Source organism: Rattus norvegicus, chromosome 17 (genome assembly GCF_021556685.1).
Source record: "Rattus norvegicus strain SHRSP/BbbUtx chromosome 17, alternate assembly SHRSP_T2T, whole genome shotgun sequence".
Lineage (NCBI taxonomy): Eukaryota > Metazoa > Chordata > Mammalia > Rodentia > Muridae > Rattus > Rattus norvegicus.
The window spans coordinates 17,700,239-17,722,263 of record NC_141550.1 but is presented as its reverse complement, the minus strand read 5'-3'; the positions used below and the strand labels follow the sequence as shown (position 1 = coordinate 17,722,263).

The 22,025-nt window shown below is 47.4% G+C and overlaps 1 protein-coding gene across 17 annotated transcripts in view; it reads right to left on the bottom strand.

Moving 5' to 3' along the window:
• The window catches only part of Kif13a (kinesin family member 13A), a 182,378-nt gene extending 168,894 nt beyond the window's left edge, over positions 1 to 13,484 (bottom strand). For 11 of the 17 annotated variants that reach the window (XM_087590874.1, XM_087590876.1, XM_087590877.1 and 8 more), the window contains exons 1-2: positions 13,222 to 13,484; positions 12,858 to 12,948 (exon numbers count right to left, since the gene is read on the bottom strand). In XM_087590874.1, coding sequence (XP_087447000.1) covers positions 12,858 to 12,948; positions 13,222 to 13,276 — 146 coding nt within the window. In that variant the 5' untranslated portion in view covers positions 13,277 to 13,484. 17 annotated transcript variants of the gene reach the window in all.
• Between the last annotated feature and the right edge of the window lie 8,541 nt (positions 13,485 to 22,025).

Here is a 22,025-nt window from a genome sequence, read left to right as displayed (position 1 = left end):
CCTATTTGCTCTCTTTGAAACTCTATATCAAAACATCAGACCTTTACACTGGCTCCATGCCGCTTAATTGAATACCATTAACTTGATACATGGGCTCCCTACCTCCACTCTCCCCCTGTCTTTGGAACGCAATGGCCTCCGTACTCCATTAAAAACCTCTCAGCATAACTTCAGCTACAAATCTTGAGGTTTACTGGTCTTTAATTTATGTATGTATGCTGCTTGTGGGTGCAGGTGCCTGTAGAGGCCAGAAGGGGGCATCAGTTCACCTACAGATCAGTTACAGGCAGTTGTGACCATCCAATGTGGGTGCTAAAAATGGACCTCTGACCTTTTCCAAAAACAGCAAATGTGTTTGTGTATGTGTTTGTGTGTGTGTGTGTGTGTTCTAATTTAATTTTTTTAATTTTATTTTTAAAAGACTTGCTTTTATTATTTTTAATTATGTGTATGTGCAAGTCTATACGTGGGAATGTACACGTGTTTGCATACCCAAGGAAGTCAGAGGTGCCAGACTCCACTGGAGCTGATACTTCACAGTTGCGAGCTGCTTGGAGTGAGTCTTGGAAAAACCAAACTTGGGTCATCTGGAAGATCAGTACGTGTTCTTCACCACCAAAGCCACTTTAGCCCCTCACGTTTTTAGTTTTTATTTATGTGTATGTGTGTATGTCTGTGCGAGCGTATGCCGTGTGTATGTTGTTGCCCCAGAGGGCCAGAAGAGCTCTGAGGAGCTCGTGGAACAGGAGTGACAGGTGGCTGTGAGCTGCCCAGGACAGGCGCTGGGAAGCAAACCCAGAGTAATTAGCAAGGTCTCTAACTGCTGAGCTATCTCTGTGCCCTCAGCCACAGACCCTTCAGCGTTCTCCACCTAGCTGAGGTAAGCAGGTAAGAAGACCACTGCTTTTGGATGGTCTTCCAAAAGAATCTAAGGCTTTTTTTTTTTTTTTAAACCTTCTGTAACACACTACACAAAGCTCTGTGCTACACCCAGCACTCAGGATAAATCTATGCATAAAAGTATTCAGGACAGAATGCCTGCATAGTTCATCACCATTCAGTTCACCCACCCTGTTTGGCCTCTCAGTCTCCCAGCTTGGGGAATGTGGATATCTGTGGTCACTGGTAACGGGTGTACAGTCTAGGGAGTGCCCCTCAGAGCTGGCACAAAAGTCAACCAAAAAGGGCAAAGCTTCCCTTTCCTCTGAAGCTTCCTACCCATTCCATGTCTTTTTAAAAAAGAGAGAGAGAGAGAGAGAGAGAGAGAGAGAGAGAATAGCAAACAGATGCCTTCCTGAGCCTGACAGCAACAGAAGTTCATCACACCTACACACCAGACGCGTAAAGGGGGCCAAAACCTCCACCCTGCTTAAGGATGAAAACGACAAAGACCCAAATTCCAGCTCTCAGGAAGTGAAGGCCGCAGGCTCTGAAGTTCAAGCCAGCCTTGGCTACAAAGAAAAGGCACAAAGCTAGCCCAGGCTATGTGAGACACTGTCCAAAAAGTACATAAGCCAGAGTAGAGGCAGCCACGCACACACGCCCTGAATTCATCCCATACCAGAAGGCAGTAAACAGTAGTAGGGATCGCTCCTTTGATTTTTGGCTGAGATCAAGCGGAGAAATATGAGGGATTAGCTACAGTTTGGTAGGGATGTAACCAAACCAGAAACAACACAAGCTGGGGTTAGCAGAAAAGAAAGCACGGACTGCTCTTAGAGGATTTGAATTTCATTACCAGCACCGCGTCCATGGCTCACAACCACCCCATCACTCCAGATCCAGGGGATCTGGTGCCCTCTTCAGAGACCTGCAGAGACCACCACACATACACTAATGATTTATTTTTAAAGATTTATTTACTTATTAAATATGAGTACACTGTAGCTGTCTTCAGAAAAGGGAATCAGATCTCATTACAGATGGTTGTGAGCCACCATGTGGTTGCTGGGAATTGAACTCAGGACCTCTGGAAGAGCAATCACTGCTCTTAACCACTGAGCCATCTCTCCAGCCCCACATATAATTTAAAGCAAAGAGAAAACAACTTATTCTTCTTTTCACAGAAAGAAAGAAAGAAAGAAAGAAAGAAAGAAAGAAAGAAGGAAAGAAAGAAAGAAAGAAAGAGGAAAGAAAAAAAAAGAGCTGGGTGTGGTGGTCTGAACTTTTAATCCTAGCACTTAGAGGGCAGAAGCAGACTGATCTCTGTGAGTTCAAGTCCAGCATGGTGTATATAGTAAGTTTCAGACTAGCCAGGGTTACAGATAAGACCTTGGGGATAGGGGCGGCTTCAGAGCAAGTTAGCTTTTTATGTTAAGAGCTCTGAGAGTGTTTAGTCCAGCTTATGTAAGTTTCATCACACACACACACACACACACACACACACACACACACACACACACACACACCATGGCATCTAATGAGAAGGTTCAAACCAAACAGTTTTCACAATGTCCTGTAGGCACACAGGAAAGGCACCTTTCTAGCTGCAGAAGGAGACAGTATCTGTAAGCACTCCAGGCCCCAGGCCCCAGCAGACTGGTTGATAAGAAACTCAGTGTCGGAGCTGGTGGCTGTCTTATGTCACTTGACACCTTCAAGCCTCAAGTCAGCTACTGCAGAGCAACGGAGTCTCCCAACCATGGCCTCCCCAAGGCTCCTGACACTCTGACAGGAGGTGAATTAAAGGCAGTCCGTTTCAGCCGGGCTCATCTGCTGCCTACTTTCTCTGACTCAGTTCTGTATTAAGTACTCTGTGTGGGTAAATCTGAATGTTAGAACTTGGAAAACAAGAGGGGAAAAAAAATGACCTTACAGATGATCTAATCCAGGCTTCAGTTGTACGACAAGGGAACTTAAAGGTAAAAGCGGCTCATTGGTGGCTAGCTTGAAGCGGTCCATCAGTGGCTAGCTCAGAGACACAGGTCATAGCAGCAGCCGTACTAGGCAGCACTGCACCATAATGCATGACCACTGGCTGCCCCGACCTGGGAACACCAGCGAAGACCTGAAGCAGGGAACCAGGGCCCACAAGTCTGAGCCTGGAAAAGATCCTGCGTCTCTTCAGATATGTCAGCATTCAGCAAGTTCATGGCACCCAGGAGACGCACTGGCTCCTCCTCTCTTCTCCCCGACTCAAGGAAAGACAGACACACCTGGCCGGAGAGCCCTTGGCTTGTTAAACTAGGCTAATAGCCTACAGCAGTGGCCACCCATGGGGAGCAAGTGTCAAGTTTATGAGTTAAGAGAAGTGCGATCTAATTAGGCATTTTTGATTACAGAGGGTTGTTGATGCTGCAACATTCCTGAACATTCAACTAGTTGAACCTTGGGATGGCTACTCCCCAGACACTAACACAGAGGAAGACCAGATCCACTTTGCCTCTTCCAAATTCCTGACCTACAGAATCCATGGATGTAACGACATGACTGTTTCAAGCTGTGGGACAGAGGTTTGTTAGACAGTAGTCACTAGAATGTCTGGGAAGTCTTTTTAAAAGTGAAGTATCCAAGATACACTGTTTCACTGTGCTGGTTAGTTTTGTGAGGGCTTGACACACTCTAGAGTCATCTGAGAGGAAGGAAGTCAACTGAGAAAAAGTTTCCATAGGATCAGGCTGCAGGCAAGCCTGTAGGGCACTTTCTTAATTATTGATTGATTGATTGATTGATTGATTGACTGATTAATATGGGAGGGCTCAGCGCATTGTGGGTAGGCTACCCCTGGACTAGTGGACCTGTGTTCTACAAGAACAGTCTGAGTAGGTCATGGGGAGCAAGCCAGTCAATAAGCAGCACCCCTCCATGGCTTCTGTATCAGCTCCTGCCTCCAGGTCCCTGTGCTGACTGCCTTAGATCAGAGTCACCTGGGAACTGGTCAGAAACGCAGCTCTTTAGGTGGGACTGTTTCAGAACATGGTAGTGACTTAATGTACGTTCAAGTTTCCAGGTTAGACAGAAGGGAGATTTGGCAGAAACTGGCTTTTTGGTTGCATTTTTTTCGATCTCCTCCCTCATCTGTAAAGAGCATCAACTCTTAGCTTCATCATCACGGAAGAGAATAATGTGTGGTCTACCGTGTCTACGACGGTATCTGTGTTAGCAAGCTTGGAGGAAATCCCTTCCGATGCTTTCATTATTTACGTGTGTGTGTGCACTCCACATCAGTGAAGGGGGTCCAGGAGGCCAGAAAAGCACATCAGATCCCCTGGAGCTGGTGTTAAATGCCAGCTCTGAGCTGTCATGCTGCATCTAGACACCAAACCCAGCTTACAAACTTACACCAAACCCAAACTTACAGCTCCTTGGCAAGAGCAGTAAGCACTCTTAACCCAAGCCATCTCTCCAGCCCCCCATGCCTTTCAGTTATGTTAAGGACTCTAAGAAGACACTGTGATTTATACGATCGTTAAGAGAAACAGCAGTAAGCTCTAAGAATATGGAAAATGGCTGAAAAGAGTGAGACGCAACAGACTATTTAATATTAAATTGAAAACTGTGAAAGACACGTAGCATGGCAAAGTACAAATCAAAGAAAAGCTTATCACAAAACCGTGACTGAAAATATTCAGATTACAGAAGAAAGGCTGAATGTAGAAAGGCTGATCTATTACAATCGTTGCTTTTCATTCCTTCTATTAAGTTGCTTTAAAGCAAAAGATATTCGAGTACTAAGGGGATTCTGCAGGAATACACGGGTTTGCTTTAATACAAGAGATATCAGTAGGGACAGTTCAGAAAGTATTTCCACTTTATCAATGACTTTGAACAACCAGTCTCATGGTAACAGGATCTCATTCCTGGATTCAGTCAAATGAAGGGCCTGGGACCGCAGTCTCAGATTCTTGAACCCTGATGTTATTGGAAAGGTCCATACTTGAGCGAGGGGAGTTGGTAAGGAGGAGTCATGTTCATTGAAGAGCTGGTGGTCTTGAGAAGAAGGGGGTTCCCTGTGAAAGTTCCATCTCAGGGGACTGATGGGCAGTAAGGGCTTGTGTGGGGAGAGAAAGGAGAAGGGAGACAGGAAGGCTACACACTGCAATTTACTTGTGGAGATTTAGGAAGTGCGACTTGACTACTGGAAGTAGGTGGCTTAGAGGGTGGCCTTTGAAATCAGAGCCCAGCCAGCCCCTAGTGCCTGCTGCACTCTGGTGCACATTCCTGCCCTCAGGAACTCTGCCAAGCCTTCCTCACCAGATGGACTGAGACCTTCAGAAACCGTTACACAACATAAACATTTTCTGACTTAGGTTGTCCCTGCCAGGGATTTTGTTCATAACAACTACACAAAAATGGTCAATACAAGTGATTGGACCGCTCAGATTCTTTGGCCCGCATCAGCCCGGGTTGACCATTAAAGACTTAAGTTTGTTCAAAGGAAATCGGGCTTATTTCAGGCCTGCCAATCTTGCTGGGCTCTGTGAATCTGAAGTAAGAGTTAACTGTTACCGTTATGACCGTTTAGGTGGGGCTTCTATTTGGAACTTGGAATTGACGGTGTTGGGCCAAAGAGGACAGACAGACAGATTAGGAAGCTCGGACAACTTCCAAGAAGGGTGAAGAGAGTGGTTCTCTCAAGACTCAAGGGAAAGACCAGTCCTGAGTGTCTACACAGACCTCCCCACTTCCTTGGGGGATCTTAACAACAAATACTAAACCTGCAACATTTTCCAAAAGAAATTTTAGGGAAAGAGAAGAAAACCTGACTCTGTCTGCTGCTACCTTGTCGTTGGGTGGTTGACACCATTGAAACCAATTCCAAAGAGGAATTTCTTTTTATATCTTTCAAGTGTAAATTTCCTGAAATGTTTTATATTGTGACTTTCTTTGAAGACCCCTTTGATGGATATCATAGGTCAACCCACTTGTTTATTTATTTAAAATTATTTTTAAATTAGTTTTTTGGGGGGAAGATTCTTGTGTAATCCTGGCTGTGTAGGGGAGAATGGTCTTAAACTCCTAATCCTCCTGCTTCTACTCCCAGAGCCCTGGGATTACAGGCATGTACCACCACTCCTAGCTAAATCAACTCTTGGTTGTTAAAGACTGTTTACATACAAAGTCCAGCACCCTTTCCTTATTGGCTTCCCTGCTGTCTGTTCCAGTTAATTTCTCACACTGCTGAGGTCACAACGGGATCTGAGTGTTTCTGGGTGTCCTGGCTGTTTCTCAGCTATTCCATTTCCTTTGCAGAGAAGGTTCTGGAAACAGCTTAAATTCTAAACACATAAAAACCATCTCTGCTCTGGCTCCCAGGAAGATCTGGGGGAAAAGGCAGCATTGTAAAACTCTGAGCAACCTTGAAGTCTCTGGGATGCCTACTATTCGAGTTGACTTATTTCTGTAAATTTTCCTCAAGACCTGAGTGCGTGGCATGTATAATCTTTCCTACCAGTTGAAAACAATCCTCCAAGTCTTCCGTTTATCTCTCAAATTGCCAGAAGCCGCTAACTGGTGGAATAATACAGTAGCCAGCCCAGGTGGTATCATTCTCCTTAGGGATTTTTTTAAACAGCCCAGTAGGCATATGCCTCTGAAGGTAACAGGGATAAGACAAGTAATGAAATCTTTGCCACAGTAATACACACACTCAAACACACACACAGACACACACAGACACACACATACACACTCAGACACACAGACACACACACAAATACACACACATACACACACACATAAACACAGACACACACAGACACACACACACCTAAACACAGACACACACATACACACACACATAAACACAGACACACATATACACACAGACACAGACACACATATACACACAGACACACACAGACACACACACACAAACACACACAGACACACACATAAACACAGACACAGACACAGACACACACAGACACACACACACACACACACACAAAATTAAAGGGATTTTCTTCCCTGGCATTGTGTCCTAAAGACCTTCATCGCCATCCTTAGTCACCGATACGTTGAGCTCCAGCCTTTACCTGTGTTTCTCTTGTTTCCATTTTTCTTGCCGTGATGTAAAGTAGAAAGGGAGGCTAACACCAAGGCTTTAATAATAGATAACCACACCAGCAGAGAGAATTTACAGATGCATCCTGTGCCGGGAATGAAGAAGCCAAGGTCTGCAAACCCTTGTCCCACAGACACCAGAGACCGCAGAGATAAGGCTGCACATCACAGACATAAGGGACCAAAACAAGCCCAGGGATCCACGGGGGAAGGAGAGGGCAGGGAACAGGACAACAGACTAATTAGCATCCTCAGACAGAAATTCCACAATAAACAATCAAGGTACTACTTTTAAAAATAACCCAAAAAAGGTTATCTTGGAAATTACATGATTGCAGGAAAGAAAAAAAGAACCTAAGTATTGGAAGACAGGTGGAAGAATCTCCCAGAAGGCAGTGCGGCACTCTAAAGGCAGGAGGGGCCCTGATTCCAAGGCCAACTGGGCTCCAGGGTGAGTTCCAAGCCAGCCTGGACAGCACAGCAAGAGCATCTCAAAAATAAAGCAAACAAAAAGGAGTCCGGGAACGGTCCAGGAGAAGCAGTGTAAAAAATAAAAAATAAAAACCAGAGCCTACAATCTCAATAAACCTGTGTTTCATTCTGTTGCCAAATTAGATGTTTGTGACTCATTAGTGAGTTGTGGGGGAAAGTTCACATAGTCCCAACCACCATTTTTAAGTGAATTGGAAGAGAAATAAAATAGCCATTGTGCATTAAGGGTGTACTTACACAAGCCCTTAAAATACATGTATACACTCAAGTCCAAAATAAAAAGTCTAGTCTGAAGGGTGGGCTCACCCACAATAAAGTTGGGCAGGGAGCTGGACTGGAGATTGAACCAGACTTGTGGCTTCACACACGCTGAGCAAGCCCTCTCCTTCTGGGCCACATCCCTCACCTCTGTTCTGGTTATGTTTCAGGCAGAGTCTCAAGTCAGACCAGGCTGGCAAGGGAACTCACTCTGTAACCCACGACAGCCCCAACGGCAAGGTAATCCTGTCCCTTGGCCTCCTAAGTGTTCTGGGATCACAGTTTGGAACCATCACACCCAGTCCCCCCCCCCAAAATTTTTTTAAATCTCTTATACGAGATAATTGCTTTTAGTCCTCTTTTTAAAAATGAGATTTCGATGAACCTTTATTTTAAAACAAATTAGAAATGCTGACGGCTGATGGAAATATCTCGTGGTCGTGCTCCTTCTAACTCCAATATCATTCGAGAAAATGCCCTCCCGCGGCTAGCAAAACCTCAATGTTACCTTACGCTCACATAACCACCTTGGTAATAAAGTCAGAGGGGGAGGTAGTACCACAAATAGACCAGAACTCGGGTCCTCAAAATGATTTTGTAACGTGGGAGGCCGATGACTCTTTAGGGATCTGTCTTGCTAATTTTATATGACTGTGGGTAAAACTTAAAATCTCTTGAGCAAGGAAACCATTCTGGAATCATACGCCATGTGATGTGTGAACTGGAAAAACACGCTGTAGCTGGCTAAGTGGCGTTCACACCTCACCCTCTTTCCTATGTTTCTCACAGTACACTCTGTGTGCCATGTGGGAAAAAAAGGGTAGAAAATGACTCCCTACTAAGAGCCCATATTCTCCCCGGTTTGCCTTTGCTGCTGCCGTTTCTCGAGACAGGGCTTCTCTGGGTAACAGCCCTGGCTGTCCTGAACTTGCTCTGTAGACTAGGCTGGCCCCGAACTACAAGAGAGTGTCCTGCCTCTGCCTCCCAAGTGCTTGAACTAAAGGCCTGTGCCACCATGCCAGGCTTTTAGTTTAGTTGTGCTTTTGTATTTTTGTCTTTCCGGTTTTTGTTTTTTGACAGAAACTCACTTTTTAAATCATGCTAGCCACAAGCTCTCAATGATCTCCCACTTTCCAAGGTCTGGGATTACAGGTGCAGTTAATATATCCTTTTCCTCCTTGGTTAGGAATAGGTACAAACTTCCCTATGATGCCTAATTCCAATTTACTGACATAACAGTATAACCACATCTCCCAAGGAACCTAAGTTTTATTGTATTATTTTGCCAATGCATAAGAACCAGATCCATAACCCAAAGACCCATATCTTTAAAAACCACTCTTATCATCCGGGGTAGATGTAAAAAACAAATGAGTCATCTTCCTATATTAATATTAAAAGATATCAAAAGTCATTTAAATATCTATAAGCAAGATGCATGCTTCTGTGTATACGTACAGATGTATTCTTATACTTTCAGAAAAATGAGTCATAAATAAACGAGAAAAGAGACAGATGCGGTGGCACAGGTCTGTAATCCAACAATTGGAAGGCAGAGGCAAGAGGGTCGAGGGTTCAAGGACACCCACCATTAGTTACCATGTTCGCGGCTAACGTGAGCTACTTGAGACCTTGTCTCATTAAAAAAAAAAAAAAGCAAATGAGTAAAACGAAGTAAGGAAGGAAAGAGAACGGGAAAGGAAAGGACACGGCCGGGGGTGGGGGGGGGGGGAGAAGAAGACTCTGCTTGGCATACTTCATAACATACTCTGCACAGATGGCAGAACGACAGGATTCTCAATCTGCACCCAAGGAAAACTGCCGTGTCAGCGTGTCCCACTCCTCACCCCACATTCCGACACAGAGAGCTGTTCAGAAGAGATCTGTGGTAGGAAGGTTTCCACGTCCCTTAATAAAGGACTCTGACCTCACCTTGCAGAGTAAACCTATCTATGAGCAGCCCGATGCCAGCTGCCTACCCTGGGTGGCAGCTATGGCTCCCCCTGCTCTTGTCATGGGGCAGCTGTTACACACCAGGTGCTGTATGGGACCTTGGGCACAAGGGGAATCAGTACAAGGTACCTGCCTTCAGGGAGTGCACAGACTCCGGCAGAGACAGATATGGGAAATTTACAAATAATACAGTGTGCACAAAGGCAGAGTGTACACCTTTGCAATTACCACAGTGCATGTAAAATATTTTCCCTCTCTCTTCCCACAGCTCTCCAAGGTGACGGCCTCTGGTGTAAGTGCTGATCTGCAGTTGTCTTGGGTTCCTCTGGGTCAAGCATGGCACCGGCAGGAATTTTGTGCCCGCCTAACAGCAATGCTACCGTATTATGTGAAACAGATCGTGTAGGTCTTTGCGTTGTAGGCTGACAAACAGTATGTGGATCGGCTATTAACCTGGACCTATGCCGTGTTCTAATGCTGGAATTTCAGCGTCGAGACAAACATCCTTAGTCTGACAAGCCCTTTGATCTTTCGGTCCTCACTGACACAGTCCCACAAAAGAAGGAATGAAAGCTAAGCCTGTTTCTTTTCTTAGAAATCAATGGATTTATTCTCCCTTGTTCTTATTGGTAAACACCAAAGACTTTGACCCAGTAACTCTGAGCTTCTGTGAATGCGTGGGTAATCTTTTGCAACCTCAGAAAAGCACTACTTCTCAATCTGACAAGTTGCCAGTATTTATTTAAGGACCTCTCACTTTTCAGACCTAAGAATTCCCAGAAGATTTCATTACAGTGTCGGTATTCTACCCACTCGCCCTTTCCCCTGCTCTGAGCTCTATCCAAAAGTACGGCCAGCAAATATACCATAAAGTGCAGTTGTGATTACCAAGCCACAGCGAGGGAGGAATTGTTTCCATTTTTAAATACACTGTTGCTTTAAGGGGACGTTCCTTGAAGAAATATGAAACCCTGCCACAGCGTGGACATCAAAATGTACTCGGTGTGGTGTGGTGTCGTTCTAGCAAAGACACCGGTCGTTCTAACCTGAACGGAGCACCCTGCATTGACTCCTCTCAGGTCTGGAAACAGAACGGCCAGTAGGAACACGAGTAGACCCAGAGAGGTCCCATCAACCACACGGAGAGTCGGGTCTGTGAGCCCAGAACAAGAGAGCACCCCACAGTTCAAGTCAATTCTACCAGCTACAGATAAGGGTCCACCCGTGTTGGCGTGCCAATGGATAGATGCTCAGGCCACACTCCCCACAAGCTCTCACTTTAAAATGATCTAGCACAGTGGCTCTAAGCACGACCAAGTGATATTTTAGCATTTACCACCAACCATCCAGAGCTATGGATTCTCTTCAAACCCCGCAAAACTAAGCCTTTTTCTATACACGAATGACAAGGCTCTACTTCATCAACAGTAGGTAACAGTGGCATCCCCTAGGGTTTAAGAGTGGCAAGGAGAGCAGATACCGGTGGTCCGGAGCACATGCCCAGTCTGCCTACCGATCAGGGCTCCGTCCCCAAGAGCTGAGAATGAATGAATGGGTGGATGGATGGATGAATGGATCCACTCACCCACTCACATACGTAAACACGAACAAACACAGACAACGGTTAAAAGTATGAAAAAAGTAGGGGAACAGGACACACAATTCCAAGCCAGGGGAACTGAAGCCTTGACTTACTAAGAGAGGCTAAAATAGTCTACCTGTTCCCCAGGCTGCCTTCAGAGACCGCCTTATTAAACAATATAGCAAGACCTAGTTTTAGAAGAAAAATAAAATGGCAAATATGGCATGGGCATCTATCTAATCTGCAGTTTATTCAGCAAATTCACTTATGCCCACCATAAAAATGCACCACTTACATTGCCATCCATATGTCTAAAAACACTGCTAAATATTTTAACGTGTCCAAAAATACTGTCCAAGGATACATCCATCATTGTGCGTAAAGTTGCATACACATCTTTAAAATAACTTAGCCATTAAGTTACTGTAAGAATCTGCTGTGGTGACTACAGGCCACTACAAGAGTCTGCTAGGAGATGCAGAATGTTTGCGAAATGAATGGAACAGGCCGGGCTCCGGTACGGAAAGGAAAGAATTCCCCATTCTTAGCCCTCATAACAATCTCATCCCCAAATTTAGCAAGGCTGGGCTGCAATGGAGCTTGATTACAGAAGGAAGCAGCTGCCTCGGTTAGCAAGAAAGTAACAAACCCTATTCCACATTCCATCTTCAGGGAAACTCTAAAGAAGCAAGATCCACTCCTTACCGAGTCCATCAATCAACAGGTGACTTTCAGAGACAAACTCACACTCATCCCCAAGCCGAACCTGAATCTCGGGTTCCTTTTCTATTTTTATAAGCTCCTACATTGCCGTACTGAATGAATCCCAACCAATTTCTTCTCAGGGGTTTAGCATTTAAAAAATGCCAAATATTCACATTATTTGGGGGGCATTTTCCCATACCATTGCATGAAACGCAGTAGAATTAATAAGGATCCCACAGTTACGACTTTTCAAATGCAAATGCCTTGCCATCAAGAAAATGCAGCCTCTTTTAACATCCCCCATGCCAGTGCCTAAACAGCTCCGGAATCAGGACTCTGTTTGTTTCCTTGAAAATCAAAATTCCGGCATTACTTACTGAAACCATCTCAACTCAGCACCTCCAACAACCTGAAGATCTTAAATGACCCAGCCTTGTACTAAGGTGTTTGCTGTATAGGCTCCCAGCCCCCATTTCATATACAACATCCTCAGACAGCTCTGCTAAAGCGGGCAAACAAGAATCGCGGGAGCTGGACTCCATCAATAGGGCCTTGGGTTGGTCATTTGCACGCTTCAGACATCGGCTTTCCTAAGTGAAAGATGTGGCCTGCGCTACACATCTCCATCCGGTCCCTTCACGTTCTAGGAGCCTGGAAGCCTAAGTGTTGTCTCCGGCCAGGGTTCCCTGCCTGAGAGGCATCGCTCTGTACGAGAGGGGACGAGAGGGGAGGGGACCCTGCACTTGCAACCGCTTCCCATATGAGCGTGGGACAAACTTGAAGCCACCCTTGCTAACAATGGGAGAGCGCACTCGGGTTTTCCGGGCTCAAACTTGGCAGTAGCCGGCGGGGTGGGATTTACCTTTCTCCCTGCTTGGTGTTGGAAGGAGGAGGGTGCAGGACCGTCTGGTTCCCTTCCATCTCCACCACGCACTTGGTGTTCAGTTCCAGCTCTGAAAGCACAGGGGCAGGGCGATGTTGCAAAGTGGAGCATCCGCGGCCGTAGCCGGCGCGCGTGGTTCGGTCCCGGCAGGCAGGGAGACGGCGCCCCGGGCACATAGTGGCCGCAGCCGGAGCCTGGGCGCCACCTCCACCCGGGGCCACGCCGGCCCACCCGGGTGTCCCCGATCCCCGGCTGCCCCTGCAGTTTGCAAAGTTGCCCCCCCCACAAGCCCCCGCCCTCGGCCGGAGCAGAAATGCAAAAGGAGCTGGGGAAAGTGGCTCACCTCTTCGGTTCATGGGCCGGACCCGGACGGCAACTTTTACCTTCGTATCCGACATGTTGGCGGCGCGCTGCTCCGCCCGACGCGGCCCCTTCAAGCGCCGCGCCGCCGCCGCCGCCGCAGCCGCAGCCGCAGCCGCGCGCCCCCCGAGCGCGGCTGCCGCTGCTCCGCCGAGAGCTCCGAGACGCAGCGCCGAGGCGCGCGGGCCATCCCGGGGGAGCGCGACGCGGGGCACGGCCGGGCCCAGGGAGGGGCGGGCGCGGGGCGGGGCGCAGCGGCGGGAGGAGGCCGCGGGCCCAGGCGCCGCTCTAGCCGCTCGGGCCGGGCTGTGCGCGCAACACCGCGGCCCCTCGCGGCCGCCCGGGGCCGGGCAGCGTCGCCATCTTCCGCTCCGGGGGCCGCGCCCGGGATGTAAGGCCGCTGCAGACCGAGAAGGGGCGCTTTACAAAGGCGAGCGGTTCCGGCCTCTGGGCAGCGGAGACCCGGGAAGGGGTGCCCTGCAAAGGCGATCGGGCTCCGGGCTGCTGGGCCTGGAGAAGGAGACCCCTCCTTTGAGCTGAAGTCACCTTCAGGGGCCGCTGTCACCCTCACAGCCAGGGCCCTGGGGCGGTCTGAGGGGCTTTGGAGAGGGTGCCGGGTGCGCAGGCCTAGTCCACACCATCCTTCCGCCTCCAGCGAAATCCACAGCGCACTGCCCCTCGGCGCCCCACACTGAGCTTTGCAGCGGTATTTTAAGCTCTTTGTGGGGAGCCGAGGCTAGAAATGAATTTGAAATGGACCACCAAAACCGTGTGTTTGTAAATACGGCGCTCATTTTCTTTCCCTTGCGCCCTTGTAATGGGAGGGGTCTAGAGGGCCGGGAGGGTTCATTAACTCTTACGTAAGAATAGAACGCAGCAGCGCGATCCGCGCTTCTGCCAAAGCCAGACCTCCCTGCCTGGGCGGAACTGAGGGAAGCAGATTTACTCTGTTTGGTTCAACAAGTGCTTGAGGGCGGCACTTATTTTGTGCCAGGCGTTTGGAAACGTGCTCAAGTCTAGCAGTTTGGATCCGGGGAATCTCGCTATGGTGTGAATGTCCAAATTCACTCATTCATGAACTGCTTTATGGGGAGTTTTATGGAGTGCTGACTGCGTGCGGTGCTGTAGAGACCACACAAGCAGGAACAACTTCGTTGGCTCTGGTCTCCAGAGGCCACACCGAGGGCGGAGAGATACTTATTATGGTAAACCACGTGTGGCAGGTGGTCTAAATATGAGGAATTCAGTGTGTCACCAACTGGTGCCCTGTGCTGCGACTGATTTGCACATGCGGTCTACCGCTGTACCACTGAGTCACACCTCCAGCTCGCAGGAAGCCTGGCTTTAAGCAGTGCTTCCGCTGTTGTTCCTTAGTCTCCCTCACCTCGATTCAGGTGACCAACTATCTCAGGTCACCTCGGAGGGTCATCCAGCAGTCTGCCTCCTGGGTTCCTAATGCTACCCGCCTACTCTGTCCCTCCATTCAGCTTTTCAAATCTCTCTCTCTCTCTCTCTCTCTCTCTCTCTCTCTCACACACACACACACACACACACACACACACACACACACACACACACACACACGACAGACACTTTTGTAGACTCTTGGCTAGAGGCCCTGAGCTATTTCTTCAACAGGATTCACAAACCCCTGAGGCTCAATTCTCACCTTTGAATTACTGCGACATCCTCTTCACTGCATTTCCTAGCTTTGCTTCCTATACTCTTTCCTGTATCCGGCTGCCAGGAAATTAAAATTCTGTACTTTGATTATATATGTTCTTGTTTTTTTTTAATCCTTTTAATCTTGATTATATATTGTATATATAATCAATATTATATATTGTATATATAATCAATATATTGTTTTATATATATGTATATATATGTATGTATATATCAAGAGGCTGAGATCAGGGGTTAAGGATACTTGCTGCTCTTTCTGGAAAACCAACACCCAGCTGCTCTCAAATATCTGCACCTCCAGTTCTAGGGGATCCTATGCCCTCATATGGCTTCCTCAGGCTCAGAGACATACATGCATTCAAGCAAACGCCCATATACATAAAATAAAAATAAATCCTTAAAATATACATTGAAGTCCTATCCCCCAGAGCCTGTGAATGTGACCTCATTTGAAAGAATGTCTTTGCAGAAATACAATGCAGTCATACTGGGTTAGAATTCATCCTAAATCCAATGACTAGTGCCATTGTGAAGGAGAGGAAGGGGGAGTTCAGACACACACATGCAGGAAGGAAGCCAGGGAGAGAGAAGACAAGACGAGACAGATGCAGCCAGAAGCAGAGGACTGCTAGGAGCTACCAGAAGCTAGACAAGGAGGAATTCTTCCATGGAGTCTTCAGAAGAAATGTGGTTTTGCTAGCACCTTGAATTTGGAAGTGTGGCCCCTGGGTCAAGAAAACAAATATATTTCCGTTTGTTTTATACCACAGTGTTTATAGTATTATACTGTGGCAATCTTAAGAAACAAAGGTGAGAAACCAGACATGGTAGTACACACCTATAATCCCAAAACTCCAGACACTGAGGCAGGAGGATCACCAAGAGTTCTAAGCCATCCTGAGCTGAAGAATGAGATCCCCATCCCAAAGAAAGAAGAGAGAGACCCCCTCCTTACCCGTTTCTATGTTCTTTCTCATTCTGTACTAGTTCATGAAAATCTTTAGCAATTCTGGGAATCGAACCCAGGACTTTAAGCCTATTAGCCACACCATCGATGCCTCTTGTGCTTGAGAACTCGTCTCTGTTCTAAATGAAGTGAAGGTTTGGAACCTGGAGATGACATGAGGGGAAGCATCTCTTTAGATAATTCATTTGCAGTCTTCTCTCCATTAAGAGGGCTGTTGTAGGCTTCCAGATGAGAAGCCACATGGCCGGAAGAAAGTTAGCGATGCTGCAAACGGAGCAGAAGAAACAGAGGCAGGGCACTTAATGTGGAGATGAAAGTGGAGTGATTTGGCAAGCCACGGGATGTGAGGTGTGAAGCAAGCAGAGGAATGCACAATTAGGAAAGACCCTAAGTGGATAAAGAGAGGTCTTAAGGTGAGAGGGGTGTGGTTTAAGTGTTGCTGGTCAAACAGTTCCACTGGAAATGGCCCTTCCTACTTTCCAGCCTTCTTGGGCCTGAAAAGCCCCATCTACTCTTTACCTCTTCCAAGAGTTTACTAAATATGGGCTTGGCAGAACCAGTTTGTCCTCACTTACTAAGAATTGGGTCTTAGGCCCGAGAAGTGTCTCAGTAGTTAGGAGCACTTATTCCTCTTACAGAGGACCTAAGTTTGATGTCTAGCACCCACGTGGTGACTCACGGACATCTGTAAGTCCAGTTCCGGGGGATTTGATACTCTCTTCTGAACGCTGCAGGAACTGAGCATGCATGTGGTACACGTATGTACATGCAGGCAAAATACTTACATGCATAAAATAAAAATATAGTATATATTATATTATGTATGTGTATTTTATATATATATATTATTTGTGTGCATGTAGGCATTCCACATCAGTGAAGGGGGTCAAAGAAGTCAGAAGACCACATCAGATCCCCTGGAACTGATATTAACCGCAGCTCTGAGCTGTCATGCTGCAGCTGGAAACTAAACCCAGGTATGTATGTGTGTATGTATATATATGTATCTGTATATGTCTGTATATATGTATATATCATATACATGTGTATATATTATATACATATGTATACACATGCATATATGTATATATCATATACATGTATATTATTATATAATATATACATATATACATATATATACATACATATATAAAGTAAAGATGCCTACCACCAAACCTGGTGTACCAACTCTAGCACCTACCTACCTGGTAGAATGAGAAAACTGACTCCTGCATCACATTTCGCATGCACACACACACACACACACACACACACACACACACACACACACGGAAATAAACATAATAAAAATAATTATAGCTTTTAAGAGTACTGGTGTATCTTTGAAACCCTTCACACACACACACACACACACACACACACACACACACACACACACACACACCAAAGTTGCCCTGTGTCTTCCACTTGAATCTCCAGTTTCAAGCACACTGGCGGGTCAGGTCCTGAGAGAAGGCCTCTGTGAGGAGCCACATTTGTCCCTGTAGAAATCCCAGCTGGTGCTCTCAGTACTGTCCGTCACAGCTCGACACTTCCAGCCTGCCTCCTGACGCAACACATCCTTCAGGTATTTGCAGGTGACATTCACGTCCCTCTGCAGGCCTCTGGGAATCAGCACGTGCTGTTATGTAATAGTTCTGCCCCCACCCACACATTAGAAACTCTAAATGACACTCATGGACAGCAGCCCTCCCAGGTCCAGTGAGTCGTGGACTTGAGGAGGTCGGCTCTAGTTTTATCATCAGTGCGTACAGATGGAGCCGGAACAGCTAGGGGCGGGGCGATGGAGCTGAGTAACTGCCTGTCACCTCACTTTCCCTCTAGGAGCTCTCTGCGTGGGGAGGTATAGAGTTTAGATCTTGAGTAGCTTCCAACCCCCATGTGTTAAAGGCTTGGTCCCCCACTGGCGGTGAGATTTGGATCTGATCGAAAATTAAGTCTTAGAGACTAGCGGAAAGAAGTTAGGGCACCGTAGGCGTGGTTATATTAGAATACTGGCCGCCATCTTTCTTCCATTTGGCTTTGTGACTACCGCTAGGTGAGCAGCTGTGCTCGGCCACGCAATTCCCGTCATGGTGGTCGCCTCACCACAGACTCAAAATCAACGAAGTCAGCAAACCTTTCACACTGTAAGTCCTCCTCATAGGTTGTTTATCTCAGATATTTTGTCCACAGTGACCAAAGGCTAACCGCACAGCAAGCATTTGAAGGGCCGGTGGAATGTCTCCCGTCATTTCTGACCCAACTGCAGAAATGCTATAGTGGTGCGTCTACTGTCATCACAGGGCCACCTAGATTCAAGCAGAGGACCAAAGTTTTTATCTCCATGCGGAAATGTGAAAAGTTATATTTGAAGAAGAACACATAGGCATTACAGCCAGTTTATTCTTGTTGTTTTGTTTTGTTTTTAAATATCATGTCACATAATATACTCTTCCACTGTCCCAGCCATTCTACCCGGACAGCTTGCTACCAGAAAGAAAGGCTTCAGAAGGAGTGTCTTACCTCACTCACTAACACGGAGCCTGAAGCAGCTTAATTTTCTATTGGCTCATGAGTAACAAGTCGGGAATCCCGACTCCCACCACATATGCAGTATAAGATTCCATCCTGAGAACTGCTGTTCCTCCCTCCCCCACGTCCCCACACCCCACCCCTTGGATCCTTGTACAGGTGTGATTGTGCTGTGTGACACACACACACACACACACACACACACACACACTTGCTCAGTACAGTAATTCCTCATACTGAGCCCATCAGACAGATCCTTTGAGGGATCTGGTCTGAAATTCCAGGGGTGGTGAGGTGGGGTAGAGTTCTTGCATGGAGAATGTCAGGTATGAAATCGGAAACCTCCCTTTCTGGACCAGCAAATCTGGAGGAACTCTTCTGAGCCCCGGTTCCCTCATTTGAAATAATAGGATGGAGAGATGATGGTGGGGGAAAGATCCTGTGACGCTCTCATCACGGACTGAACAGCTGGTCCCTCCTGAAAGTCATCCTGAGGGCTATGGAGTAGCTGGATTCTCATTCTCCTTGGCAGGCCACAAAAAAACTGCTCTTAAAGAGGGCAGTGGAACAGTTGCCCAGGGACGTTTAGAGAAGAGAGGGTTCTCTGGACTTTTGCAAACCCTGCAGCCTTCAAATCCAGATGTTGCGATGGTTCATTTTAATCGTCAGTGTGGTTGGATTAATGCATTCCTCATGCCTGAGGAGGTGCACTTCTGGGTGTGTCCCATGAGGGCATTTCCAAAGATTAACTTCATTGTGAGCAGTGCCATCCCAAGGTCTGCAGGCCCGGACCAGATACAACGGGGAGCAGGAGGAGGCGGGATGGCAACAGCACTCACCATTTTCTGCCTCATGAGTGCTGACACACGTGACCCGACTTTCCAGCTACTGGGCTTTCCATGCCACCGTGGACTGTATCCCCTCACACTGTGGGCCAAAATAAAGCTGTGTGCCCACCCCACCACCACCAAGCTGTATCTTTCAGGTATTTGATCCCAGTGATAAGTAGCTGACAGAGGCCCCACCAAGGAGGAGCATCCCTGCCTCCAGGCTCTTATGGGGAGGGTGGAGTTAACACGGGCAAACAGGCTGAGACAGAGGAGACATGGGATGCTCAGGAGACAGCCAGTGTTGCATGTTGAGTGTCAATAAACTCCACAAACTAGTGCAGGCCCCACCCTTCTACCTTTCATCCAGCTTCTCCCTCACTGAGGGCATAGGCAGAGTTGAGTACACACATGATGTAACATGAAGGGATGTGGAAGGTACCAAGATTGGGAAGGGTAAGAATCCACAGAGAGGTCTTGCAGTCCAGGTTTACACTCCAACTTGGCCACCCGACAACTGTGTGACCTTATTTAAGTCCTTACCCCATGCCACCCTCCATTTTCTGAGCTCTAAAATGGCGTGGGTGAGGGTTGTTTATGTTACTGAACCACACTCACCTAGAGCGGTATCTGGTATGGGTATGTGGTGTTGGCCGAATCACCCTTGAATTTATCATCATCATTATCATCGCCATCACCACCTCCACCACCATGAGCAGCATCATGTCCACTATATTTTTTACGATTTTTTTTTAATTCCATATGTGTATGTTTTACCTGCATGGATCTAAGTGACTACATGTGCCAAGTGCTACTAGAGGCCAGAAAAGTTACAGATGTGGGTGTTGGGACTAAAATCCCAGCCCTCTGCAAGAGGGAGGTGCATTCTTAACAGGTGAGGCATAGCTCCAGCCCCAACATCACCTGTTCATTGACCCAGGTTTCCTTCCTTCAGTGAGCCGGGGTTACTCACAGCAGATGGATGAGTGGATGAGTCCCCCCCTCCCCCCCCAAATACTGGTCGAGTTCCCACTGAATGCCACACTGTGGCCTGAAAACCAACCCTGAAAGGGTTGTTTCCCGCCATAGCTAGAGCCCCTCAGAACAGCCGAGTATCCACTGGAAGTCACAGACAACATACCTCCTACCCAGCTGCAGTGGGCTCTTTAAGCTTCTTTGATTGTAAGGGCTAAGGTATGTGTGTCCCCATCTCCCACCCCCAAAAGTCCTCAAAGACGGCGGGAAGCATAGATTAATAGCAGTTATCTAAGAAGGCCACAGAGTCTGTCTGGGTGGATCCCCAGCAGAGAACCTGTAACCCTCTAATTTGGTTTGTTTTTCTTTTCCTATCCCTGTTTAGTTAACTGAAATAATCAGGGGGGTTTTAGAGCAGTGGTTCTCAACCTGTGGGTCTGGACTCTTTGGAGGGGGTCCAGTGACCCTTTGCTAGGGGTCACCCAAGACCATCAGGAAACACAGATATTTACATTATGACTCCTAACAGTAGCAAAGTTACAGTTATGAAGTAGCAATAAAAATCACTTTATGGTTGGGGGGTCACCACGACAGGAGAAACCACATTAAAGGGTCATAGCATTGGGAAGCCTGAGAACCACAGCTCTGGGGCTGGACAGATAGTAGCTCCTCCTGGAGTCAGTCTGAGGAAAAGAAGCCTGGAATAAAGCCGTAACCTGAGATCAGAAGCTGCCATGCAGGAGAGAGGGTTGGTCTAAAAACCTCTAGACTGGGGGTGGGCTCTGAGACAGATGGTGACTGCTCCCCACAACACAACTTGGCCCAGACATTTTTTCAAAACTACTTCTGCATATTCTGAAGTCCACCATGACTAACCATTGCTGCATATCCCAGCTTGTAAGATTAATGGTGGGCAGCTTGTAGGATTAATGGTGGGGTCCCGCATCCACTCCGGGGAAGTTTGACCGTGCTTACCCAGCCGCAGTCTGAGCGTGGGACACAGTCGGAGCTGACTCGGGGTTACCCAGGCCTGCAAGGAGGCCAGGGCCGGCTGGCTCTCAGGCTCTTGGGCATAAATGGAGTGGGGGCCCCCAGGGCTGGATCTAGCCTGGGGCTGAGGGGGAGAAAGGGGAGACGCTCTGTTGGTCCTGTGGGGAGTCTTTTGGTTGGACGTTGGCGGACTTGGGCTTGGTGGCAGCTGCCACTGGGAGCACAGAGAGGACTTCTGGGGGAAATAAGAGGGTGATTATGTAGGCGAAGGTCTTCTCCGTGGCTTCCCACGGTGGATCCCATGAAAAGAGGCAGTCTATGGTTTCAAGATGTTTATTGTCATGGCGGGATGAATAAAGCCATACCCCACTTCTCTGTGTGTGTATGAGATTAAATACCTTCTGCAGGAAGGAGTGTCTGGGAAGGGAAATTCATTGGCTAAGCCTCGAGGCCTTTAGGTACCCCATAATAATGGAGATCTGTCTTGAGCCTACCTGACCTGTGGTCACCTTACCTGTGAAGGGGCTTGGGGTTACCCTTATGTGACCGATGGTCACAAATCTATGGAGGGTTGCCGGCTAGTGACCGGCCTGATTTCTTGGGAGTCAGGTGAAACGCTTACCATCCCTTTCAGGGTCTCCCTCTTCAACCGGGAACCAGGTTGTCTTTCACTGCCCCACACCAGCAGGCCAGTGGGCAGCCTTTGCCTGCAAGCTCTTGCTTATGTACATATTTGCTAGAAAGTTCTAGCTGGCACAGATTTCTGTTAGAAACTAGAAAGCCGTAGTTTCTGAAGATAGCGGACGG